The sequence below is a fragment of the Rhinopithecus roxellana genome, chromosome 15, assembly GCF_007565055.1.
Source record: "Rhinopithecus roxellana isolate Shanxi Qingling chromosome 15, ASM756505v1, whole genome shotgun sequence".
Lineage (NCBI taxonomy): Eukaryota > Metazoa > Chordata > Mammalia > Primates > Cercopithecidae > Rhinopithecus > Rhinopithecus roxellana.
The window spans coordinates 108,089,021-108,110,947 of record NC_044563.1 but is presented as its reverse complement, the minus strand read 5'-3'; the positions used below and the strand labels follow the sequence as shown (position 1 = coordinate 108,110,947).

At 41.7% G+C, this 21,927-nt stretch overlaps 1 protein-coding gene across 2 annotated transcripts; it reads right to left on the bottom strand.

The window, feature by feature from the left end:
* Window positions 1-360: 360 nt before the first annotated feature.
* COMMD9 (COMM domain containing 9) lies at window positions 361-21,468 on the bottom strand. Of its 2 annotated transcripts, none has more exons than XM_030917616.1 (6): window positions 21,395-21,468; window positions 7,955-8,080; window positions 5,401-5,540; window positions 3,266-3,300; window positions 2,379-2,482; window positions 361-1,165 (listed from the first exon to the last, which is right to left on the bottom strand). In XM_030917616.1, the coding sequence occupies exons 1-6, from the start codon at window positions 21,443-21,445 to the stop codon at window positions 1,025-1,027; spliced, it is 597 nt and encodes a 198-aa protein (XP_030773476.1). In that variant the 5' UTR covers window positions 21,446-21,468; the 3' UTR covers window positions 361-1,024. The 2 variants fall into 2 exon arrangements, with proteins under 2 accessions (XP_030773476.1, XP_030773477.1); XM_030917617.1 differs by having other exon boundaries at window positions 1,032-1,165; window positions 2,307-2,482.
* Between the last annotated feature and the right edge of the window lie 459 nt (window positions 21,469-21,927).

Sequence of the window (21,927 nt, the reverse complement as noted above, 5' to 3'; positions counted from 1 at the left end):
CTCAAACAGCAGGCTGCAAGCTGTTGCCATGGGGATGATCTGGAGAGGGAAGGGCGATCTTTACACATGGAGTCCCTGTGAAGCGTGAGGCACATGACAGAGATGATCTCATTTGGTTAAACTCGAAGGAGTGCCTCATAGCTCTTGTAAGAAGCACATACTGACGATTAGCCTTGCTTCCTTTTGTTCTACGTAACAGGTGAAAACACAGAAGGTGGTTGAGATTCATTTGCCTGATTTCATGTCACACCATGGGTCAAGGGCTTAGCTGGGAATTAGGAAGTGGGGATCATCTTCAAAAACTAGAGAAAGTACTGGCCAAAGGCCATAACTTGGGGACAAAAGAAGCTACAAAAATCATGAAAGTTTAGAACTGTTGTTTATTTCCAATTATTCCCACTTCTTCACCTAGAAGTGGCTGCATCAGATGAAGGAGGGCCCTGGTTTCATGAAGAAGGGAATTAGTACCCATTTCAGACTTCCTGCACTGAAGAGGGTTCCAGCGTGGTGCAGGGAGCTCAGGGAACACTCTCGATGGACCATGCTCTGTGGGCTCTGCCTGGCTTCCCTGACAGAGGATTGGGAACTGCTGGCATTTCTCACCTGATTCCCTTCATGTGTTCTGGGATTGGAAATGAACTAATTAGAGCTAATGTTGGAAATAAATGTATTGGATAAACTGCATGATTTGGGCCTGAATTTCCCAAACAGCTATGCAGAGGCAACTGACGATGCAAATGTTCCCTCACCCTGCCATGGTGGTAATTAAGTTGCACTCAGGAGCTTTTCAAAGATGGGGGCTTCTGCTCTCCAGCTTCAGAAAGAGAAGATGAGTGAGGAGAACAGCGGGGGATCTGGCTGCTTCTTCCCAATCCAACTGTAACTTCTGGATGGCAGTAGCCCCCTGCTGTCCCCACCATCCTGCCTGTTGTCAGCTGCAGCTGCAAGGGCAGCCTGCATGTGGGGAGACATTTATCGCTCATGAGCAGCTGGGTCACGGCAGTGGCCCTGGCAGCTGGCTGGATCATTTACTGGCCATGGCAGAGAGTTGGTCTCGGATGCGGCCCAGACCATCTAACATGGTGTCCAGTGTTTCTTTGCTCAGCTCCACAGTGACAGCTGAGATGGAGGGTTTGTCTCCACATAGGCTGGGATCTTCCTGGATCTGAAAAGAGAACATAGCCCAGAAAGTCAAAGCTGCCTCTTTTCCTATCTCCCTGTAAGTAAGCCCTGAACCTGCGAGGCTGAGCTCAGTTCTGCTGAACCTTTGAAGAGAGGCTCTTTCCTAAGCACTAGAGAGTACCAGCCCTTGGGTCATTTAGCAGTAAGGGAGAGGGCAGGAGATGCATCAGAGGCCTGGGTCAGTCTCCATTTGCAACAAGTGCCTGGGGTACGTATCAAAGAAGGCCAAGCCAAGGCTCACTCACCTCTCTGATACCCTAACTCTCAGCATTCAAGTAAGAAAACATTATGTGTGTTTACATTGTATTTAAGGAGCAGGCTCTGTTGGATAATTAAGACAATCCTGCACTGGGATGCAGGAATAATCTTACAACCTTTAGTTTAAAAAAATAAAAGAAGTTAAGCTTCACTAATATTTAAAACTTAATTGCTAGAGGCACCCTTACTTCTTCATTTTCTTACAAGTGTTAAATTTCTGGGTGTATGGTTATGTAGACCAGAAATTCTTTTTTTTTTTAAGATGGAGTCTCACTCTTTCACCAGGCGGGAGTGCAGTGGTGTGATCTCGGCTCACTGCAATCTCCACCTCCCGGGTTCAAGCGATTCTCCTCCCTCAGTCTCCTGAGTAGCTGGGACTATAGGCACCCACCACCACGCCTGGCTAATTTTTGTATTTTTGGTAGAGAGGGGGTTTCACCATGTTGGCCAGGATGGTCTTGATCTCTTGACCTCATGATCCGCCCACCTCAGCCTCCCAAAGTGCTGGGATTACAGCCGTGAGCCACCGCGCCCGGCCACTCGTAGAAACTCTGGAGCAGCCACCTTACAAATAATGACAGCCTAATCACTGCATAAGAAGTTGGCTAGAGTACACTGAAATGATCAGGCAGGCTATTCAAAATCTGGAAGCACACCACTATTGTTAAAGCTAAACTGCTAAGAGTATATATAGGGTTACCTTTAGGTATCAGCAAATTATTTTAAAAATATGTTTTGCATTTGTTTTGTTGTTTTAATATGTCCATAATATGTTAATACAGTAGTATACATACACATTGTAACTCAACAAAGGAGGATAAAGGAGATGGTCATTTTTAAAAACATATGGGTTAGAGATCCCAAACCTTGGAGACTGGTGTTTTAGATGGCCACAGGGGTGCTGCCTCTTCTTTCTAATGGCATGATAGTGAATGTACCTTCATCTGGAGCAGGCAGGTGGGGACAGCCATGCGGCTAATGCTGTCTGAGGAGGTTTTGATATCCACTCTCCAGTCCAGATCGACCAGGCGTGGCAGAGATACTGTGGAAGGAACAGCTCAGCTCAATGCTCTGTTGGTCTATGCAGCAAGTCTCTGAGAGAGACAGACAGACAAAGCCCAAGACCCACAGGAAGTCATGTGCCTTACCCATTGCTCTGTGCTGCCTGAACTTAGTACTGATTCACAGTGGCAGCATATCCAGGCTTCTTCCTGAACACCCAGCCCTTCAGATGTTAGGGCAGAATGAGAACTGACATAAGGCAGAGAAAAAATCATGGCCTGAGGCTTAGGAAATGTGTAGTTTCAGCAATAGTGGTAAGAGCTCTTGTTGTGGAGATAAATGGACTTGACTTGAATATAGGTGCTACTACTTATCTAACCTCTGAGCTTCTGTTTGCTCATCAGCCTAGCTCACAGGGCTGTCAGGAGGACTCAATGACTTAATGCAGACAAACTGCTCCAGCACTGTGGCTGGCTCAGAGTTAGTGTCATGACCATGTATTAAACATGGACTTTTATTCAGTCAAACTATTTTTTATCACTGTTGATTTTTTTCACAATTGAAATATTCTTTTAAGTACTTCACTTTCTGCTTTGGATATTTCTGTTTTTTAACAACATGCCTATATAACAATGTTTATAATCAGAAAAAAGTTAAAAAGTAGAATTAGGAAAAAAAAAAAAAAACCCACCATACACAGAGTATGGGTTGAGACTAGAATGGTTCACTTTGGTTTCTGTTGAAATCTCTGATCACCTGAGAGACTGAGAGCTGAGGCTGGGGAGGTAAGTAAGAAGGGCGGGGCAGATTTCTTGGTACTCACTCTGATTTGCCTGGGCTTCGGTTCTCCAAGCAGACCTGTTTAAGAGGGAAAGATGAGGAAAAAATAATGGAAAGGGGATGAGACTGACTCTTGTGATAGAGAGGGGACCTTGGTCCTTCCTGTGATCTTCAGACCTGTCATCACCCGCTAACAGGAAAGGACCACAGAAACCCCTCCCCCCAAGCAAGTCTTTTGTTTATTTGTTTTACAAAGCTCAGTGATGTTAAGGCCATAAGTGTTGTCAGTTTTCATAGTTTAGGACAAAAAAGAAGAAAATACAATGTATTGTAATCTTATTGCACTATTGTTCTCAAAGACAAAACAGAAAAAAAGGTCAACTTATCTTCTCTTTATTGAGCACCTACTGCATACACAAATATTGCATCTTCTGCAAAAACACATCCAAAGAGACCTGACTAATGCTACAACAAACATAATAAAATGTGATTGTGTATGAGAGAGTTCTTAATATACAATACAACCCTCGGTAAATAGGCATTATCAGGTATTGCTATTAGAGAGGTCTGTTCAAGCCGCCTGCTAACCAACAGTTAATCAATTCTGCTTAAAATGTACGTGTTTATTTTTTTATTTTTATTTTTTTTTATTATACTTTAGGTTCTAGGGTACATGTGCATAACGTGCAGGTTTGTTACATATGTATACTTGTGCCATGTTGGTGTGCTGCACCCATCAACTCGTCAGCACCCCTCAATTCATCATTTATATCAGGTATAACTCCCAATGCAATCCCTCCCCCCTCCCCCCTCCCCATGATAGGCCCCGGTGTGTGATGTTCCCCTTCCCGAGTCCAAGTGATCTCATTGTTCAGCTCCCACCTATGAGTGAGAACATGCGGTGTTTGGTTTTCTGTTCTTGTGATAGTTTGCTAAGAATGATGGTTTCCAGCTGCATCCATGTCCCTACAAAGGACGCAAACTCATCCTTTTTTATGACCACAATGAGATACCATCTCACACCAGTTAGAATGGCAATCATTAAAAAGTCAGGAAACAACAGGTGCTGGAGAGGATGTGGAGAAATAGGAACACTTTTACACTGTTGGTGGGATTGTAAACTAGTTCAACCATTATGGAAAACAGTATGGCGATTCCTCAAGGATCTAGAACTAGATGTACCATATGACCCAGCCATCCCACTACTGGGTATATACCCAAAGGATTATAAATCATGCTGCTATAAAGACACATGCACACGTATGTTTATTGCGGCACTATTCACAATAGCAAAGACTTGGAATCAACCCAAATGTCCATCTGTGACAGACTGGATTAAGAAAATGTGGCACATATACACCATGGAATATTATGCAGCCATAAAAAATGTACGTGTTTAAAAGGAACTTCCCAGGCAAGAAAATATACAGATACTTCACAAAAGAAAAAAAAAAAAAGATCAATAACCATATGAAAAAGATAACTGACATCACTAGTGTCAAAGATGGGAACACTGAAATTGTCACTTATGGAACTGGGAAAAATGTAAGAAAAAATCCCCTCAGTGAAGGTGTAGGGAGAGGGGCACACTTGTATCCTACTACTGTGGAAAACTACTGCAATCTTTCCAATGGCCAACTTGAACGTTTAAGGCCAAACCCTCAAAATGTCCATTACCTTTAACCCGGTAAAAAAATAAGCACGAGCAAAGTTTTCATTGTAAATTGTTCACCGAAATGAAAAAGTGCCAACAGCCTCAGTGTCCAACACTAAGAAATTTTAAAATTAAATTATACATCATTTCTTCCTCTAATAGGATATGTTTAACCATTACAATGACATTGAAGGTAAATATTGACCTGAAATGTCACTATCGTTAATACTGTTAACAGAAAATAAGCAAGTTACAAAATAGCATGATCCATTTGGTAAAAACAAAAACAAAACATCAACCTCTTATAGAGGTGTAAAGAGAAAAAATAAACATGTCTTAAAAAGTTTTCCATTAAGAAAAGACTACGCTAACCTCTGGCTGGTGGAATTATAGGTGTCTTATTTTCTTTTTGCTTATCTGGGCTTCCTAATTTTTTAACAAAGCATATTATTACTTCTAGAATGAGAATAAAAATAAGAAGAAATATAAAAGTTAGAAGGGACTTTCAAGAAATGAGCACTTACACATGTTCTAGGATGATCTTTGTCAGCAGGTTTTTGAGGTTTTGGTGGAAATTTTCTGGAAAGAGAGCCAGAATCGCCTCGGCAGAGGACAGGTCACGGAATGCCACCAGCCGAGTGAGGCGGTGCAGAGCCTGGAGCAGCTGCAAGATAGATGGAACCATCCTGTAGCTGCAACAGAAGCAGCAGGTAGGGGGCACAAGGCAGGGCTAGGGGTAGGGCTCTATATTTCTAAGGCTGCACACTGTCACGGTCATTCAACCGAGTCACGAGTCCAGAGGCCTCTGTGGCACATGTTCATGCCCACATGCCTTGGCCTGCCTCGGAGTTCACCTGTTGCTTTAGAAGACAGAGGCAGCTGCCTGACCTAGGAAGCTGTCAGCTTGCCAGAAACTCTCCACTTGTGGGCAAAGAGTTAATATAGCCCTTTTTCTTCTGCATGAGAATCTGACCTTCAGTTAACTTTCTGGTGCTGTTTCCTTGGTAACCTGAGAGCAGTGCAAAGTCAGCTGTGTTACTAAGCAACCCTGCATTGGTCCAAGCCTCTGGACTGAGAGGACTGCATAAATACCTAGGGTGCCTGTAGCTCTGGACTTGCCTATGTGTGGCTACAGGCTCCTTTCGAGAACCTGAAGCTGTGCTTACTGAACCGTGACACAAGATACTGGCTCCTGTGGAGTGAGAGCCTTGAATCCAGGGTGGTAGGATTCATGTCCTTTCCTCTCAACTGTCGCCTAGGAGGGCAAAGAGAACAAACAGCTCCTGGCCAGCTGTGTGGGTTCCTTCTGGGAAGAGGCGTGTCTGCCCGTCCTGCTAAAATGCTGTGTTCCCATCCTAGGTCCTTCTAAGTGAATCTGTAACTACGAAGTATAAGAGTGGTTTATGGTGGTCTTGTGAATAGAGTAATACTTAGCTAACCTAAAAAAGCTCTCTGGAGGTAACTGTTTCTCTGCTTTGGGGCTTTCTCTGATATCACTGCAGATTACCTGACACAACCTGGAAGTGAAGGGAAGTTAACCTTCCACCAATGAGAGTGGGTGTTAATGGATAAATGGCCAAGCCTCTCTGTCCTCCTGGGGAACAATTCTGAGAGGTGTTCTACTTGTTTTCTTACAGGATCCCAAGTTTTCCATAGCAGTAACTGCTCTTAACATCCTCTTTTATTGACTTGCCTTCCCTGTTTGATTTTCCCCACTGCTTTGTGTTTTCTAGAATCATCTCCTAAATAAACTACTTTGGGGGGAACCCAAAATAAGTCTCCAAATCACTTCCATAATCTTGCTTGTTCCTTTTACTTTTCTACAGCTCATTTCAATAAACAAGGTCCAGAATTAAAACAAAAAACAAAAACCATACGCCAGGTGCAGTGGCTCATGCCTATAATCCTAGCACTTTGGGAGGCTGAGGTGGGTGGATTGCTTGAGGTCAGGAGTTCGAGACCAGCCTGGGCAACATGGCAAAACCCTGTCTCTACAAAAAATACAAAAATTAGCCAGGCATGGTGGTGCATGCCTGCAGTCCCAGCTACTCATAGGGCTAAGATGGGGGGACTGCTTGAGCCCGGGGGGTCGAGGCTGCAGTGAGCCATGTTCATGCCACTGCCCTCGGCTTGGGGAACAAAACGAGACCCTGTCTCAAAAATAAAAAAAAATCCAAAAACATATGCCCATTTGGATGAAGAAACTACTGTTTTAAAAACATATTTGCTGGCCGGGCGTGGTGGCTCATGCCTGTAATCCCAGCACTTTGGGAGGCCGAGGTGGGTGGATCACGAGGTCAGGAGATCGAGACCATCCTGGCTAACACGGTGAAACCCCTTCTCTACTAAAAATGCAAAAAAATTAGCCAGTCGTGGTGGCGGGCACCTGTAGTCCCAGCTTTTCGGGAGGCTGAGGCAGGAGAATGGCGTGAACCCAGGAGGCGGAGCTTGCAGTGAGCCGAGATTACGCCACTGCACTCCAGCCTGGGCAACGAGCGGGACTCCGTCTCAAAAAAATAAAATAAAAAAAAAAACATATTTGCCTTGACAAGATAAGGCTGTCACTACTACATAATAACTTACTACAAGTTAGCTTAATCTCCCTCTTGGCCACCTGCTGAGATCAGGTGAGCTGAGGAGAAGGGGACCGTCTGTGGGACAGAGGGCTAAGGAGGGAGTGAGATACACAAAGCACCCCTCAGGAAGCCTGATGGAATCTAGCAGTACATACTCCTGAATCTTACGCAGGCCTCAAGCTTCTGTTCAAAGATCCCTGAAAAGTCTGCTCTAAGCTATCCAGCTAACAATTTATCAGCATCAGAACGTTACAGGTTGGAAAAGAAAATTACAGAAAGGGTGCCTTTTATTCCACATTGTCTAGGTAATAGGTCTGAAAGAAAACGGTCAGGAGCTCTGATTCTGGGTACAGTTCTCCCATTCATGTCCCATTTATCAAAGTTTGCTATAGTGTCAACAGATGTTTCAAGGGATTTTCCTTGGACATGGCAATGACTGGGAAGTCAAGAAAGAGACTAATAAGAGGGCCAGTGGCCAAAGGTCATTTCTGACCACACTTACTTCCTCTGCCTCCTCCTGGGTCACAGACAAGCTGGAACATGTAATATCCAAGAGTTTTTTCGAGCCAAGGGCTGAACTGGAAAAGCTCTCTTGACACAGCTGTCTGACAACATCTTTTGAGGAGGCCTATGAATTAAATCACAGATAGGAAAAAAAAAAAACACAACTCAGACTCTGATAACAAATGTTTTGAGTAATAATGTCTTAGTCATACATGATACCTTTAAGACTTAAAATTTAAAGATACATAAGACTTTGGATTCTAGGAAGACCAAACAGATGTACTTTTCCCTAATCTTTCTGCTAAGTACAACCAAACACTCTGGACACGATACAGAAAACATACATAAGACCCTGGAAAAGGGAGAGAAGGAGGCAGATCTGCTAGGGACCGCATAATACAAGGAATGACACAATGGTGATCTCCCTGGATTTTTTTTTGCTTCATATATCCCAGACTTTCAGTTGAAGAAGAGGGCAATGTGGAAATGACAATGGATGCAGAGGGGAAAAAACGCCACAATAAATACCTGTTCTATCTAGCTAAAGGACCAATAAAGGGGCAGCCTCCCAAGACAGAACACTTTTAGATGATAACTGCTACACTCCAGTCAAATATCATAGAAAAACTGCAGCCCCACTCACCTCTGTGTCAACAAAGGCTGAGTGGGAGGCCTAGACCTGAGTGAGAAGACTTGTGAGGCTATAATGAGGTACGCCAACACTCCTGCTGGGGAGGTGTCAGAGAAGGTCAAGTAGGAAGCTGGGACCTTTATCCCCACCAGCTGGTAACAAGCCTCATCATTCTGTGATACCAGTGGAGACCACGTGGAGTCAGAAATTCCACCCCTACCCAGTGGTAACAAGGAACCTCTGCTTTCAGGTATCAACAGAAGCCGAGTGGGGAACCTGGACTTCAACTTTCAACTGCTAGTAATGAGTTAGCACCCCCTTCCCCTGCCTAAGCAGTGCCACAGAAAGCCAGCTAAAACATAAAATTTAAATAAAATCCATTCTCAGAACATAATATGAAAATGTCCAGGTTTTCACTGAAAATCATTCATCAAACCAAGAACTAGAAAGATTTCAAACTGAATTAAAAAAAGGTAATTAACAGATGTCAACACCAAGATGACAGACGTTAAAATTAGGTGATAAAGAATTTTAAGTAGCCAGGATAAATATGCTTCAACAAATAATTATGAACTTGCTTGAAACAATTTTTAAAATCGCCTCAGCCAAGAAATAGAAGAGATAAAGAACAACAAAAAGGAAATTTTAGAACTGAAAAATAAAATAACCAAAGTAAAAAGCTCAATAGATGGGTTCAACACCAAAATGGAAAGAATAGGGGAAAGAATCAGTGAACCAGAAGCCAGAGCAGTAGAAATTACCCAATTAGAAAAGCAGAGAAAAGAGACAAAATTATGAACAGAGCCTCAGGGACATGTGGGACCCTAACGAAAAACCTAACATTCATATCACTGGAGTCCTGGAAGGAGATGATAAAAGACGGCAAGACTGAAAGAATATTCAAAGAAATAATAGCTGAAAACTTCCCAAGTTTACTTAGAGACATACTCCTATATATTTCAAGAACCTGAGTGAGCCCTAAACAGGATAAATCCAAAGAAATTCATACCAGGATATATAATTGAACTTCGAAAATGAAAGACAAAGAAAAAAAATCTTTAAAGCAGAGAAAAATGACACCTTACCAATTAAAAAAACAATTAGAATGAAAGCACATTTCGTATCAGAAACCATGGAAGCAAGAAAGAATTGACAATATTTTTCAGGTGCTGAAACGGAAAAAATACTGTCAACCTGGAATCCTACACCCGGCAAAAATATCCTTCAGGAATGAAGAGGAAATTGAGACATTCTCAGATGAAGAAAAACTGACAATATCTGTCACAAGATCTGCTGTAAAAGAACAGTTAAAACAAATTCTCTAAACAGTAAGGAAGCAATGAAACAAGAAACCGTGGAACACCAGTGTACTAGCCAGAGCTCTCCAGAGAGACAAAACTAACAGGGTATGTAAGAGGGGATATATTGGGGGGAAATGGGTCACATGATCACAGAGACAAAGCCCCACAATAGGCCATCTGCAAGCTGGAGGAAGCTGGCAGCTTGGCTCAAAGTCTGGCAACCTCAGAATCAGGGAAGCTGATGGTACAGCCCCTAGTTTGAGGCCAAAAGACTGAGAGCCACTGGCAGGCCACCGGTGCAAGTCCCAGAGTCCAAAAAATGAAGAACCCAGAGTCTGATGCCCAAGGGTAAGAGAAGAAAAGGCATCTTGCTTTAGAAGGAAGGGAGAGAACAGAGAGAAAGGGAATCCCCCATCTTCCACCTGTTTGGCCCAGTTGGGTCCCCAGCCAATGGGAGGCTACCTGCCCACATTGAGGGCAGGTCTTCCTCTCTCAGTCCACTGACTCACACATCAGTTTCCTCTGGCAACACCCTCACAGACACACACAGAAACAATGCTTCAACAACCATCTAGGCATCCCTCCATCAAGTCGACACCTAAAATAAACCATCACAATCAGGAAGACAGAACAGGGCAAACAAAAACATGGAATTCAAAAGAAGTGAAGTAATGAAGAGTGTATTCTATGTGACCACAATGGAATCAAACTAGAAAGCAATAGCAGAAAAGTAATAGGAAAATATCTGAACACTTATAAACTTAAACAATACACTTCTAAATAATTCATATGTCAAAGGGGAGGTCGCAGGGATATTTTAAAAATTACATTAAGTGAAAAGGAAAACACACCATGTCAACATTTGTGGGACACAGCCTAGCAAGTAGTGACAGGAAATTTTATAGTATTAAATGCATATACTAGAAAAGAGGAAAAGTCTCAAATCAATAATCTAAGCTCCCACCTCAAGAACCTACAAAAAGGAAAGCATAATAAACTTGAAGGAAGCAGTGGAAGTAACAATGATAACAGCAGAAACCAATGACATTGAAAGTAGAGAAATCAGTGAAACAAACAGCTGGTTCTTTGACAATGTCAATAAAAATCGACAAACCTTAGGGTGTGGCTATTCATGAGGAATATTTGTGGTGGTGGAAATGTTTTGTATTTTGACTATCAATGTCAATACTTTTGACATTAGGTATTGACATCCATTTATCCTTTGCAGGATTAGGTATTGACATCCCATTTATCCCCTGTGCAGAACTATACATAATAGTAATAAAAATCGACAAGACCGACAAAGTTAAGAGGGGAGACACAAATTATCAGCATCAGGAATGAAATAGAGGATATTACCACAGATCCTGCAGACATCAAAAGGATAAGGGGAACTTAATGAACAATTCTATAAACATAAATTTGATAGTTTAAATAAAATGGGCCAATTCCTCAAATAACACAAACTACTTCCACTCCCCTAATACAAAATTGATCACTTGAATTGATCATTTGAATTAATATGTCTACTAAGAAAATTAAATTCACAATTTTAAGGCTCCTAAAAAAATCTCTAGGCCCAGATAGTTTGGAGAATTCTAACTAACATTTAAGAAAAGAATGAACTGATTCTACACAATCTCCTCTAGAAAAACAGAAGACGATGGAGTACTTTCTAAATGATTTTATATAGCTACAAAGCTAATGTTACCCTGATACCAAAACCGCACAAAATTGTACAGAAAAATAAGAAAACTACAGACCAATATCCCTCATAAAAAAGATGCGAAAATTCTTAGCAAAATATTGGCAAATAGAGATCAGTTATATATATATAATATTTTATTAGCAAATAGACATATAATTATATATTTACATATTGTATACAATTATATATTTTATATATTGTATATAATTATACACTATGACCAGGTGGGATTTTTTTTTTTTAATTATATTCAAGTTCTAGGGTACATATGCATAACGTGCAGGTTTGTTACATATGTATACTTGTGCCATGTTGGTGTGCTGCACCCATCAACTCGTCAGCACCCATCAATTCATCATTTATATCATGTATAACTCCCCAATGCAATCCCTCCCCCCCGCCATGATAGCCCCCAGTGTGTGATGTTCCCCTTCCCGAGTCCAAGTGATCTCATTGTTCAGTTCCCACCTATGAGTGAGAACATGCGGTGTTTGGTTTTCTCTTCTTGTGATAGTTTGCTAAGAATGATGGTTTCCAGCTGCATCCATGTCCCTACAAAGGATGCAAACTCATCCTTTTTTATGGCTGCATAGTATTCCATGGTGTATATGTGCCACATTTTCTTAATCCAGTCTGTCACAGATGGACATTTGGGTTGATTCCAAGTTTTGCTATTGTAAATAGTGCCGCAATAAACATACATGTGCATGTGTCTTTATAGCAGCATGATTTATAATCCTTTGGGTATATACCCAGTAGTGGGATGGCTGGGTCATATGGTACATCTAGTTCTAGATCCTTGAGGAATTGCCATACTGTTTTCCATAATGGTTGAACTAGTTTACAATCCCACCAACAGTGTAAAAGTGTTCCTATTTCTCCACATCCTCTCCAGCACCTGTTGTTTCCTGACTTTTTAATGATTGCCATTCTAACTGGTGTGAGATGGTATCTCATTGTGGTTTTGATTTGCATTTCTCTGATGGCCAGTGATGATGAGCATTTTTTCATGTGTCTGTTGGCTGTATGAATGTCTTCTTTTGAGAAATATCTGTTCATATCCTTTGCCCACTTTTTGATGGGGTTGTTTGTTTTTTCTTGTAAATTTGTTTGAGTTATTTGTAGATTCTGGATATTAGCCCTTTGTCAGATGAGTAGATTGCAAAAATTTTCTCCCATTCTGTAGGTTGCCTGTTCACTCTGATGGTAGTTTCTTTTGCTGTGCAGAAGCTCTTTAGTTTAATCATATCCCATTTGTCAATTTTGGCTTTTGCTGCCGTTGCTTTTGGTGTTTTAGACATGAAGTCCTTGCCCATGCCTATGTCCTGAATGGTACTACCTAGGTTTTCTTCTAGAGTTTTTATGGTATTAGGTCTAACATTTAAGTCTCTAATCCATCTTGAATTAATTTTCATATAAGGAGTAAGGAAAGAATCCAGTTTCAGCTTTCTACTTATGGCTAGCCAATTTTCCCAGCACCATTTATTAAATAGGGAATCCTTTCGCCATTTCTTGTTTCTCTCAGGTTTGTCAAAGATCAGATGGCTGTAGATGTGTGGTATTATTTCTGAGGACTCTGTTCTGTTCCATTGGTCTATATCTCTGTTTTGGTACCAGTACCATGCTGTTTTGGTTACTGTAGCCTTGTACTATAGTTTGAAGTCAGGTAGCGTGATGCCTCCAGCTTTGTCCTTTTGACTTAGGATTGTCTTGGCAATGCGGGCTCTTTTTTGGTTCCATATGAACTTTAAAGCAGTTTTTTCCAATTCTGTGAAGAAACTCATTGGTAGCTTGATGGGGATGGCATTGAATCTATAAATAACCTTGGGCAGAATGGCCATTTTCACGATATTGATTCTTCCTATCCATGAGCATGGTATGTTCTTCCATTTGTTTGTGTCCTCTTTGATTTCACTGAGCAGTGGTTTGTAGTTCTCCTTGAAGAGGTCCTTGACATCCCTTGTAAGTTGGATTCCTAGGTATTTTATTCTCTTTGAAGCAATTGTGAATGGAAGTTCATTCATGATTTGGCTCTCTGTTTGTTTGTTACTGGTGTATAAGAATGCTCGTGATTTTTGCACATTAATTTTGTATCCTGAGACTTTGCTGAAGTTGCTTATCAGCTTAAGGAGATTCTGGGCTGAGACAATGGGGTTTTCTAAATATACAATCATGTCATCTGCAAACAGGGATAATTTGACTTCTTCTTTTCCTAACTGAATACCCTTGATTTCTTTCTCTTGCCTGATTGCCCTAGCCAGAACTTCCAACACTATGTTGAATAGGAGTGGTGAGAGAGGGCATCCCTGTCTTGTGCCAGTTTTCAAAGGGAATTTTTCCAGTTTTTGCCCATTCAGTATGATATTGGCTGTGGGTTTGTCATAAATAGCTCTTATTATTTTGAGGTACGTTCCATCAATACTGAAATTATTGAGCGTTTTTAGCATGAAGGGCTGTTGAATTTTGTCAAAAGCCTTTTCTGCATCTATTGAGATAATCATGTGGTTCTTGTCTTTGGTTCTGTTTATATGCTGGATTACGTTTATTGATTTGCGAATGTTGAACCAGCCTTGCATCCCAGGGATGAAGCCCACTTGATCATGGTGGATAAGCTTTTTGATGTGCTGCTGAATCCGGTTTGCCAGTATTTTATTGAGGATTTTTGCATCGATGTTCATCAGGGATATTGGTCTAAAATTTTCTTTTTTTGTTGTGTCTCTGCCAGGCTTTGGTATCAGGATGATGTTGGCCTCATAAAATGAGTTAGGGAGGATTCCCTCTTTTTCTATTGATTGGAATAGTTTCAGAAGGAATGGTACCAGCTCCTCCTTGTACCTCTGGTAGAATTCAGCTGTGAATCCATCTGGTCCTGGACTTTTTTTGGTGGGTAGGCTATTAATTGTTGCCTCAATTTCAGAGCCTGCTATTGGTCTATTCAGGGATTCAACTTCTTCCTGGTTTAGTCTTGGGAGAGTGTAAGTGTCCAGGAAATTATCCATTTCTTCTAGATTTTCTAGTTGATTTGCGTAGAGGTGTTTATAGTATTCTCTGATGGTAGTTTGTATTTCTGTGGGGTCGGTGGTGATATCCCCTTTATCATTTTTTATTGCGTCTATTTGATTCCTCTCTCTTTTCTTCTTTATTAGTCTTGCTAGCGGTCTGTCAATTTTGTTGATCTTTTCAAAAAACCAACTCCTGGATTCATTGATTTTTTGGAGGGTTTTTTGTGTCTCTATCTCCTTCAGTTCTGCTCTGATCTTAGTAATTTCTTGCCTTCTGCTAGCTTTTGAATGTGTTTGCTCTTGCCTCTCTAGTTCTTTCAATTGTGATGTTAGAGTGTCAATTTTAGATCTTTCCTGCTTTCTCTTGTGGGCATTTAGTGCTATAAATTTCCCTCTACACACTGCTTTAAATGTGTCCCAGAGATTCTGACATGTTGTATCTTTGTTCTCATTGATTTCAAAGAATATCTTTATTTCTGCTTTCATTTCGTTATGTACCCAGTAGTCATTCAGGAGCAGGTTGTTCAATTTCCATGTAGTTGAGTGGTTTTGATTGAGTTTCTTAGTCCTGAGTTCTAGTTTGATTGCACTGTGGTCTGAGAGACAGTTTGTTATAATTTCTGTTCTTTTACATTTGCTGAGGAGTGCTTTACTTCCAATTATGTGGTGCGATGTGGTGCTGAGAAGAATGTATATTCTGTTGATTTGGGGTGGAGAGTTCTATAGATGTCTATTAGGTCCGCTTGGTGCAGAGATGAGTTCAATTCCTGGATATCCTTGTCAACTTTCTGTCTCGTTGATCTGTCTAATGTTGGCAGTGGAGTGTTGAAGTCTCCCATTATTATTGTATGGGAGTCTAAGTCTCTTTGTAAGTCTCTAAGGACTTGCTTTATGAATCTGGGTGCTCCTGTATTGGGTGCATATATATTTAGGATAGTTAGCTCTTCCTGTTGAATTGATCCCTTTACCATTATGTAATGGCCTTCTTTGTCTCTTTTGATCTTTGATGGTTTAAAGTCTGTTTTATCAGAGACTAGGATTGCAACCTCTGCTTTTTTTTGTTCTCCATTTGCTTGGTAGATCTTCCTCCATCCCTTTATTTTGAGCCTATGTATGTCTCTGCATGTGAGATGGGTCTCCTGAATACAGCAGACTGATGGGTCTTGACTCTTTATCCAGTTTGCCAGTCTGTGTCTTTTCATTGGAGCATTTAGTCCATTTACATTTAAGGTTAATATTGTTATGTGTGAACTTGATCCTGCCATTATGATATTAACTGGTTATTTTGCTCATTAGTTGATGCAGTTTCTTCCTAGCCTCGATGGTCTTTACATTTTGGCATGTTTTTGCAATGGCTGGTACCGGTTGTTCCTTTCCATGTTTAGGGCTTCCTTCAGGGTCTCTTGTAAGGCAGGCCTGGTGGTGACAAAATCTCTAAGCATTTGCTTATCTGTAAAGGATTTTATTTCTCCTTCACTGATGAAACTTAGTTTGGCTGGATATGAAATTCTGGGTTTAAAATTCTTTTCTTTAAGAACGGTGAATATTGGCCCCCACTCTCTTCTGGCTTGTAGAGTTTCTGCCGAGAGATCTGCTGTTAGTCTGATGGGCTTCCCTTTGTGGGTAACCCGACCTTTCTCTCTGGCTGCCCTTAAGATTTTTTCCTTCATTTCAACTTTGGTGAATCTGGCAATTATGTGTCTTGGAGTTGCTCTTCTGGAGGAGTATCTTTGTGGCGTTCTCTGTATTTCCTGAATTTGAATGTTGGCCTGCCCTACTAGGTTGGGGAAGTTCTCCTGGATGATATCCTGAAGAGTGTTTTCCAACTTGGTTCCATTTTCCCCATCACTTTCAGGCACCCCAATCAGACATAGATTTGGTCTTTTTACATAATCCCATACTTCTTGCAGGCTTTGTTCATTTCTTTTTCTTCTTTTTTCTTTTGGTTTCTCTTCTCGCTTCATTTCATTCATTTGATCCTCAATCGCTGATACTCTTTCTTCCAGTTGATCGAGTCGGTTACTGAAGCTTGTGCATCTGTCACATATTTCTCGTGTCATGGTTTTCATCTCTGTCATTTCATTTATGACCTTCTCTGCATTAATTAGTCTAGCTGTCAATTCTTCCACTCTTTTTTCAAGATTTTTAGTTTCTTTGCGCTGGGTACGTAATTCCTCCTTTAGCTCTGAGAAGTTTGATGGACTGAAGACTTCTTCTCTCATCTCGTCAAAGTCATTCTCTGACCAGCTCTGATCCGTTGCTGGAGATGGGCTGCGCTCCTTTGCAGGGGGAGATGCGCTCTTATTTTTTGAATTTCCAGCTTTTCTACCCTGCTTTTTCCCCATCTTTGTGGTTTTATCTGTCTCTGGTCGTGACGTACTGATGGGGTTTTGGTATAGGTGTCCTTCCTGTTTGACAGTTTTCCTTCTGACAGTCAGGACCCTCAGCTATAGGTCTGTTGGAGATTGCTTGAGGTCCACTACAGACCCTGTTTGCCTGGGTATCAGCAGCAGAGGTTGCAGAAGATAGAATATTGCTGAACAGCGAGTGTACCTGTCTGATTCTTACTTTGGAAGCTTCCTCTCAGGGGTGTACTCCACCCTGTGAGGTGTGGGGTGTCAGACTGCCCCTAGTGGAGGATGTCTCCCAGTTAGGCTACTCAGGGGTCATTGACCCACTTGAGCAGGCAGTCTGTCCATTCTCAGATCTCAACCTCCGTGTTGGGAGATCCACTGCTCTCTTCAAAGCTGTTAGACAGAGTCGTTCGCATCTGCACAGGCCTCTCCTGCTTCCCCTGTTGTTTTTTACCTGTGCGCTGTCCCCAGAGGTGGAGTCTACAGAGACAGGCAGGTTTCCTTGAGCTGCTGTGAGCTCCACCCAGTTTGAGCTTCCCAGCGGCTTTGTTTACCTACTTAAGCCTCAGCAATGGCGGGCACCCCTCCCGCAGCCTTGCTGCTGCCTTGCGGTTAGATCGCCGCAGACTGCTGTGTTAGCAATAAGGGAGGCTCCGTGGGCGTGGGACCCTCCCGGCCAGGTGTGGGATATATTCTCCTGGTGTGCCAGTTTGCTTAAAGCGCAGTATTGGGGTGGGAGTTACCCGATTTTCCAGGTGTTGTGTGTCTCAGTTCCCCTGGCTAGGAAAAGGGATTCCCTTCCCCCTTGCGCTTCCCAGGTGAGGCGATGCCTCGCCCTGCTTCAGCTCTCGCTGGTCAGGCTGCAGCAGCTGACCAGCACCGATTGTCGGGCACTCCCCAGTGAGATGACCCCAGTACCTCAGTTGAAAATGCAGAAATCACCGGTCTTCTGTGTCACTCGCGCTGGGAGTTGGAGACTGGAGCTGTTCCTATTTGGCCATCTTGCTCCGCCCCCCCGGATTTATTCCACAGAAGCAAGTCTGCTTCAATATTTGCAAATCTATGTAATCCACCGCATTAACAAAGAAAATCACATGATATAAATCAATGCAGAGAAAGCATCTGATAAAATTAAACATCCATTCTTGATAAAAACCCTCAGAAAAATAGGAATAGAAGAGAACTTCCTTATCTTGATAAACAGTATCTACAAAAAAACCTACAGTGAACAATATACGTAACGGTGAAAGACTGAATGCATTGACCCCAAAGCTTAGAACAAGGCAAGATATCTGCTTTCTCCACTCTGAATCAACACAGTGCTGAAAATTCCAGCCACTAAAATAAGGCAAGAAAAGGAAATAAAATGTGTGCAGATCAGAAAGGAAGAAATAAAACTGTCTCTATTTGTAAATAACATGATTTTCTATGTAGAACATCCCAAGAAATATGTCAAAAACTCCTAGAAACAGTGAGTTTAGTGAGTTTGCATGTAGAAGATAAATATACATAAATCAGTTGTATTTCTATATATTAGCAATGAACATGTGGACACTAAAATTAAAAATACGGGCTGGGCGTGGTGGCTCACATCTATAATCCCAGCACTTTGGGAGGCCAAGGCCGGTGGATCCCTTGTGGCCAGCAGTTCGAGACCAGCCTGGCCAACGTGGTGAAACTCTGTCTCTACTAAAAATACAAAAAGAAAAAAAAAGAAAAAAAAATCAGCCTGAAGTGGTGGCAGGCACCTGTAGTCCTAGCTACTCGTAGACTGAGGCATGAGAATCGCTTGAACACAGGAGGTGGAGGTTGCAGTGAGCTGAGATCGTGCCACTGAACTGTAGCCTGGGCCACAGAGCAAGACTCTCTCAAAACAAACAAACAAACAAAACAAAAAAAAACAAAAAACAAACAAAAAAAACCATTTGCAATTGCTCAACAAATGAAATACAGGATGTGTATGCTGAAAACCACACAATACAACACTGTCGTACAATCATTACATGGAATACCACTCAGCAATAAAAAGGAAAGAACTACTGATACAACATGGATGAAAATTAGGCTGAGTGAAAAAAGTCAATCACAGAAGGTTACTTACTGTATTATTCCATTTATATAGCATTCTTGAAATGACAAAATTAGAGAAATGAATAATGCCAAAGGTTAAGGAGGGTGTGGCTATTCATGAGGAATATTTGTGGTGGTGGAAATGTTTTATATTTTGACTGTCAATGTCAATACTTTTGACATTAGGTATTGACATCCCATTTATCCTTTGCAGGATTAGGTATTGACATCCCATTTATCCCCTATGCAGAACTATACATAATAGTAAGTATACTATATATGTATACTATATACTATGTGTATATATAGTATGTATACTATATATTATATACATACTATACATAATAGTATGTATAATATATTATATATAGTTCTGCAGAATCCTGCAGAACTGGGGGAAATTGAGTAAAGGATAAATGGGATCTCTCTATATTATTTCTTACAACTACATATGGATTTATAATTATCTCACAATAAAAAGTCTAAGTATTTTTTTTTAAAAAAGAAAAGAAAGTACATAGGACAGTAGCAATGAAAATCAATGAACTACTGCTACATAATGGTGAGCAAAAGCAGCCAGACATAAAAAAAAGTATATGCTGTATTATTCCATTTATGTAAAGTTCAAACATGGGCAATATTAAACGAATTGTATCAGAGCAAACACAGAGGTTACTGTTGGGGAAGAAAGTGAGGAAGCAAAGAAGGGGTGAAAGGGGGACTTCTGGGGTATTGGTAACATTTCATTTTTTGACTTTGGTGGTGGTTACATTGGTGTGTAATAAATCATTTAACTGTAAATTTATTATTTATGCACTTTTCTGTATGTATACTACACATTAATCTTTTAAAGTTTTTAAAAGAAAAGAGTGCATAAGACCAACAGGCATGGGGATGGGGGTAAGTACAGAGCAGCCAAAATGAAGGTGAAAAGGCACTGGGCTGGGAGCTGAGAGCCCTAGATTTCCAGTCCCAGCTCTGTTACTTCATTTATTAATTCATTTAACAGCTATTTACTGAGCACGTGCACGTGCCAGGTATTATTGTTCTACTTGTTAGGCATTAACACTTGTGAACAAAAGAGTAGATAGGAGTGGAGAATGCTAATGAACACTAAGAAGGCAATTAAAAAATAAATAAGTAAAACAAAACAGACTATTACATGAACCGATGATGATGATGTGCCATAAATTGAGGAGAGTAACTCAACCCTCTTCACTTGGTGTTTAAAAAAAAAAAAGAGGAAGAAAGGAAAGGTCCATGATGGATCTTACGTTCTTATGAGACAGACAGACAACGGGCAAATAGCTAGCCACAAGTTCTACGAAGGAAAATAAAGCTACCCTTTCTCCTACAGGACAAATCATAAGTTAAATAATTCCGGCTACGCGAAGTGGCTCACGCCTATAATCCCAGCATTTTGGGAGGCCAAGGCGAGTGGATCACGAGGTCAGGAGTTCAAGACCAGCCTGGCCAAGATGGTGAAACCCCGTCTCTACTAAAAATACAAAAATTAGCTGGGATTGGTGGCGGGCGCCTGTAATCCCAGCTACTCGGGAGGTTGAGGCATAGAATTGCTTGAACCCGGGGGACGGACGGAGGTTGCAGTGAGCCGAGATTGCGCCATTGCACTCCAGCCTGGACAACAGAGAGACTCCGTCTCAAATAATAATAATAATAATAATAATAATAATAATAATGATATTATTATTGTATCAGAGCAAACAGAGGTTACTGTTGGGGAAGAAAGTGAGGAAGCAAAGAAGGGGTGAAAGCGGGACTTCTGGGGTATTTTATCTATATATATATAAATTATTATTATTACGTCATTTGAGTTTTACAAAGCCCTATTAAGTAGGTACATTTCAACCTCACAACTTTTCAAATGATTATCAGGAGAGTGTCCCGTCCCTTTCACAGGTCAAAGCGAGTAGGGAAAATCTGGACCTCAGGGGAACACTGAACGCACAGGTCATTCGGAGGGCTGGGCGGACGCAGTAGGAGATAATTTCTTAATTATGGAGTGCAGGAGGGGCTACGGGATGAAATGGGGAACTGATAACGTGGGTCTAGCAATTACCACTCCAATGCCCCCATACCGAAAACCAATCCCAGAGACTAATAGCAGGAGGTTGTACTGCGCCTTCATGCCCATTATTTTATTTTTTTTAATCTTAGGTTCCTGTCAAACCGATATTGTGTTCTTACTTTTTAAAAGCTCAGAAAGACGCAACGATTTGCCTGGGATCACACAGAGAACAAGCAGCAGAGTTTTGGCTCCACACCAGGATCAATTTGTTCCTAATTCCTGCTCCGTCTAAAGTCTCGGAGATAAAGGGCCACCTCACGCTGTCTCCACCCCTTCGATTTACCTTAAGCAGGCTCTGGAGCGCTGCAAAATGCTCCGCTGTCAGGGCAGCCATCTTCCCGAAGTCACATGACCGCGGCACCCAGTGAAGCGAGGTCACGTGACTTTCGCTGGCTGTCGTCGCAGGGCCTGCCGGGGGCTTCAGGGTGGAGGAAGGCGTTTCGGTTGTGGTGCTACGGCGGTGGAGGGCGGATCAAGACGCACGCGGCGGCTGGATGACTAAACCCTGGGACTGTAGGACCGAAGGACTAGGGGAACCAGGGCGGAGGATGGTTTACTCGGGGTGGGGGGGAAATTGGCTTGACTTGTCTACTTACCAGGTCAGGGAAACAGGTTTTCCTTTGACCCATGTGGGTGCGCTGGCGCATTTGGGGAATGCACCTGCAAGCTTGTCAGGCGCCTTGGAAACGTAGCTGTTCAGGAGTGATCAACGTACCAGTGTTTGGAATGAAAATGAGGCTGTGCATATGGGGCTTCTTGGAATTTACACACACACACACACACACCCTGTCTTTAAGAATGTAAAATTACTTATGC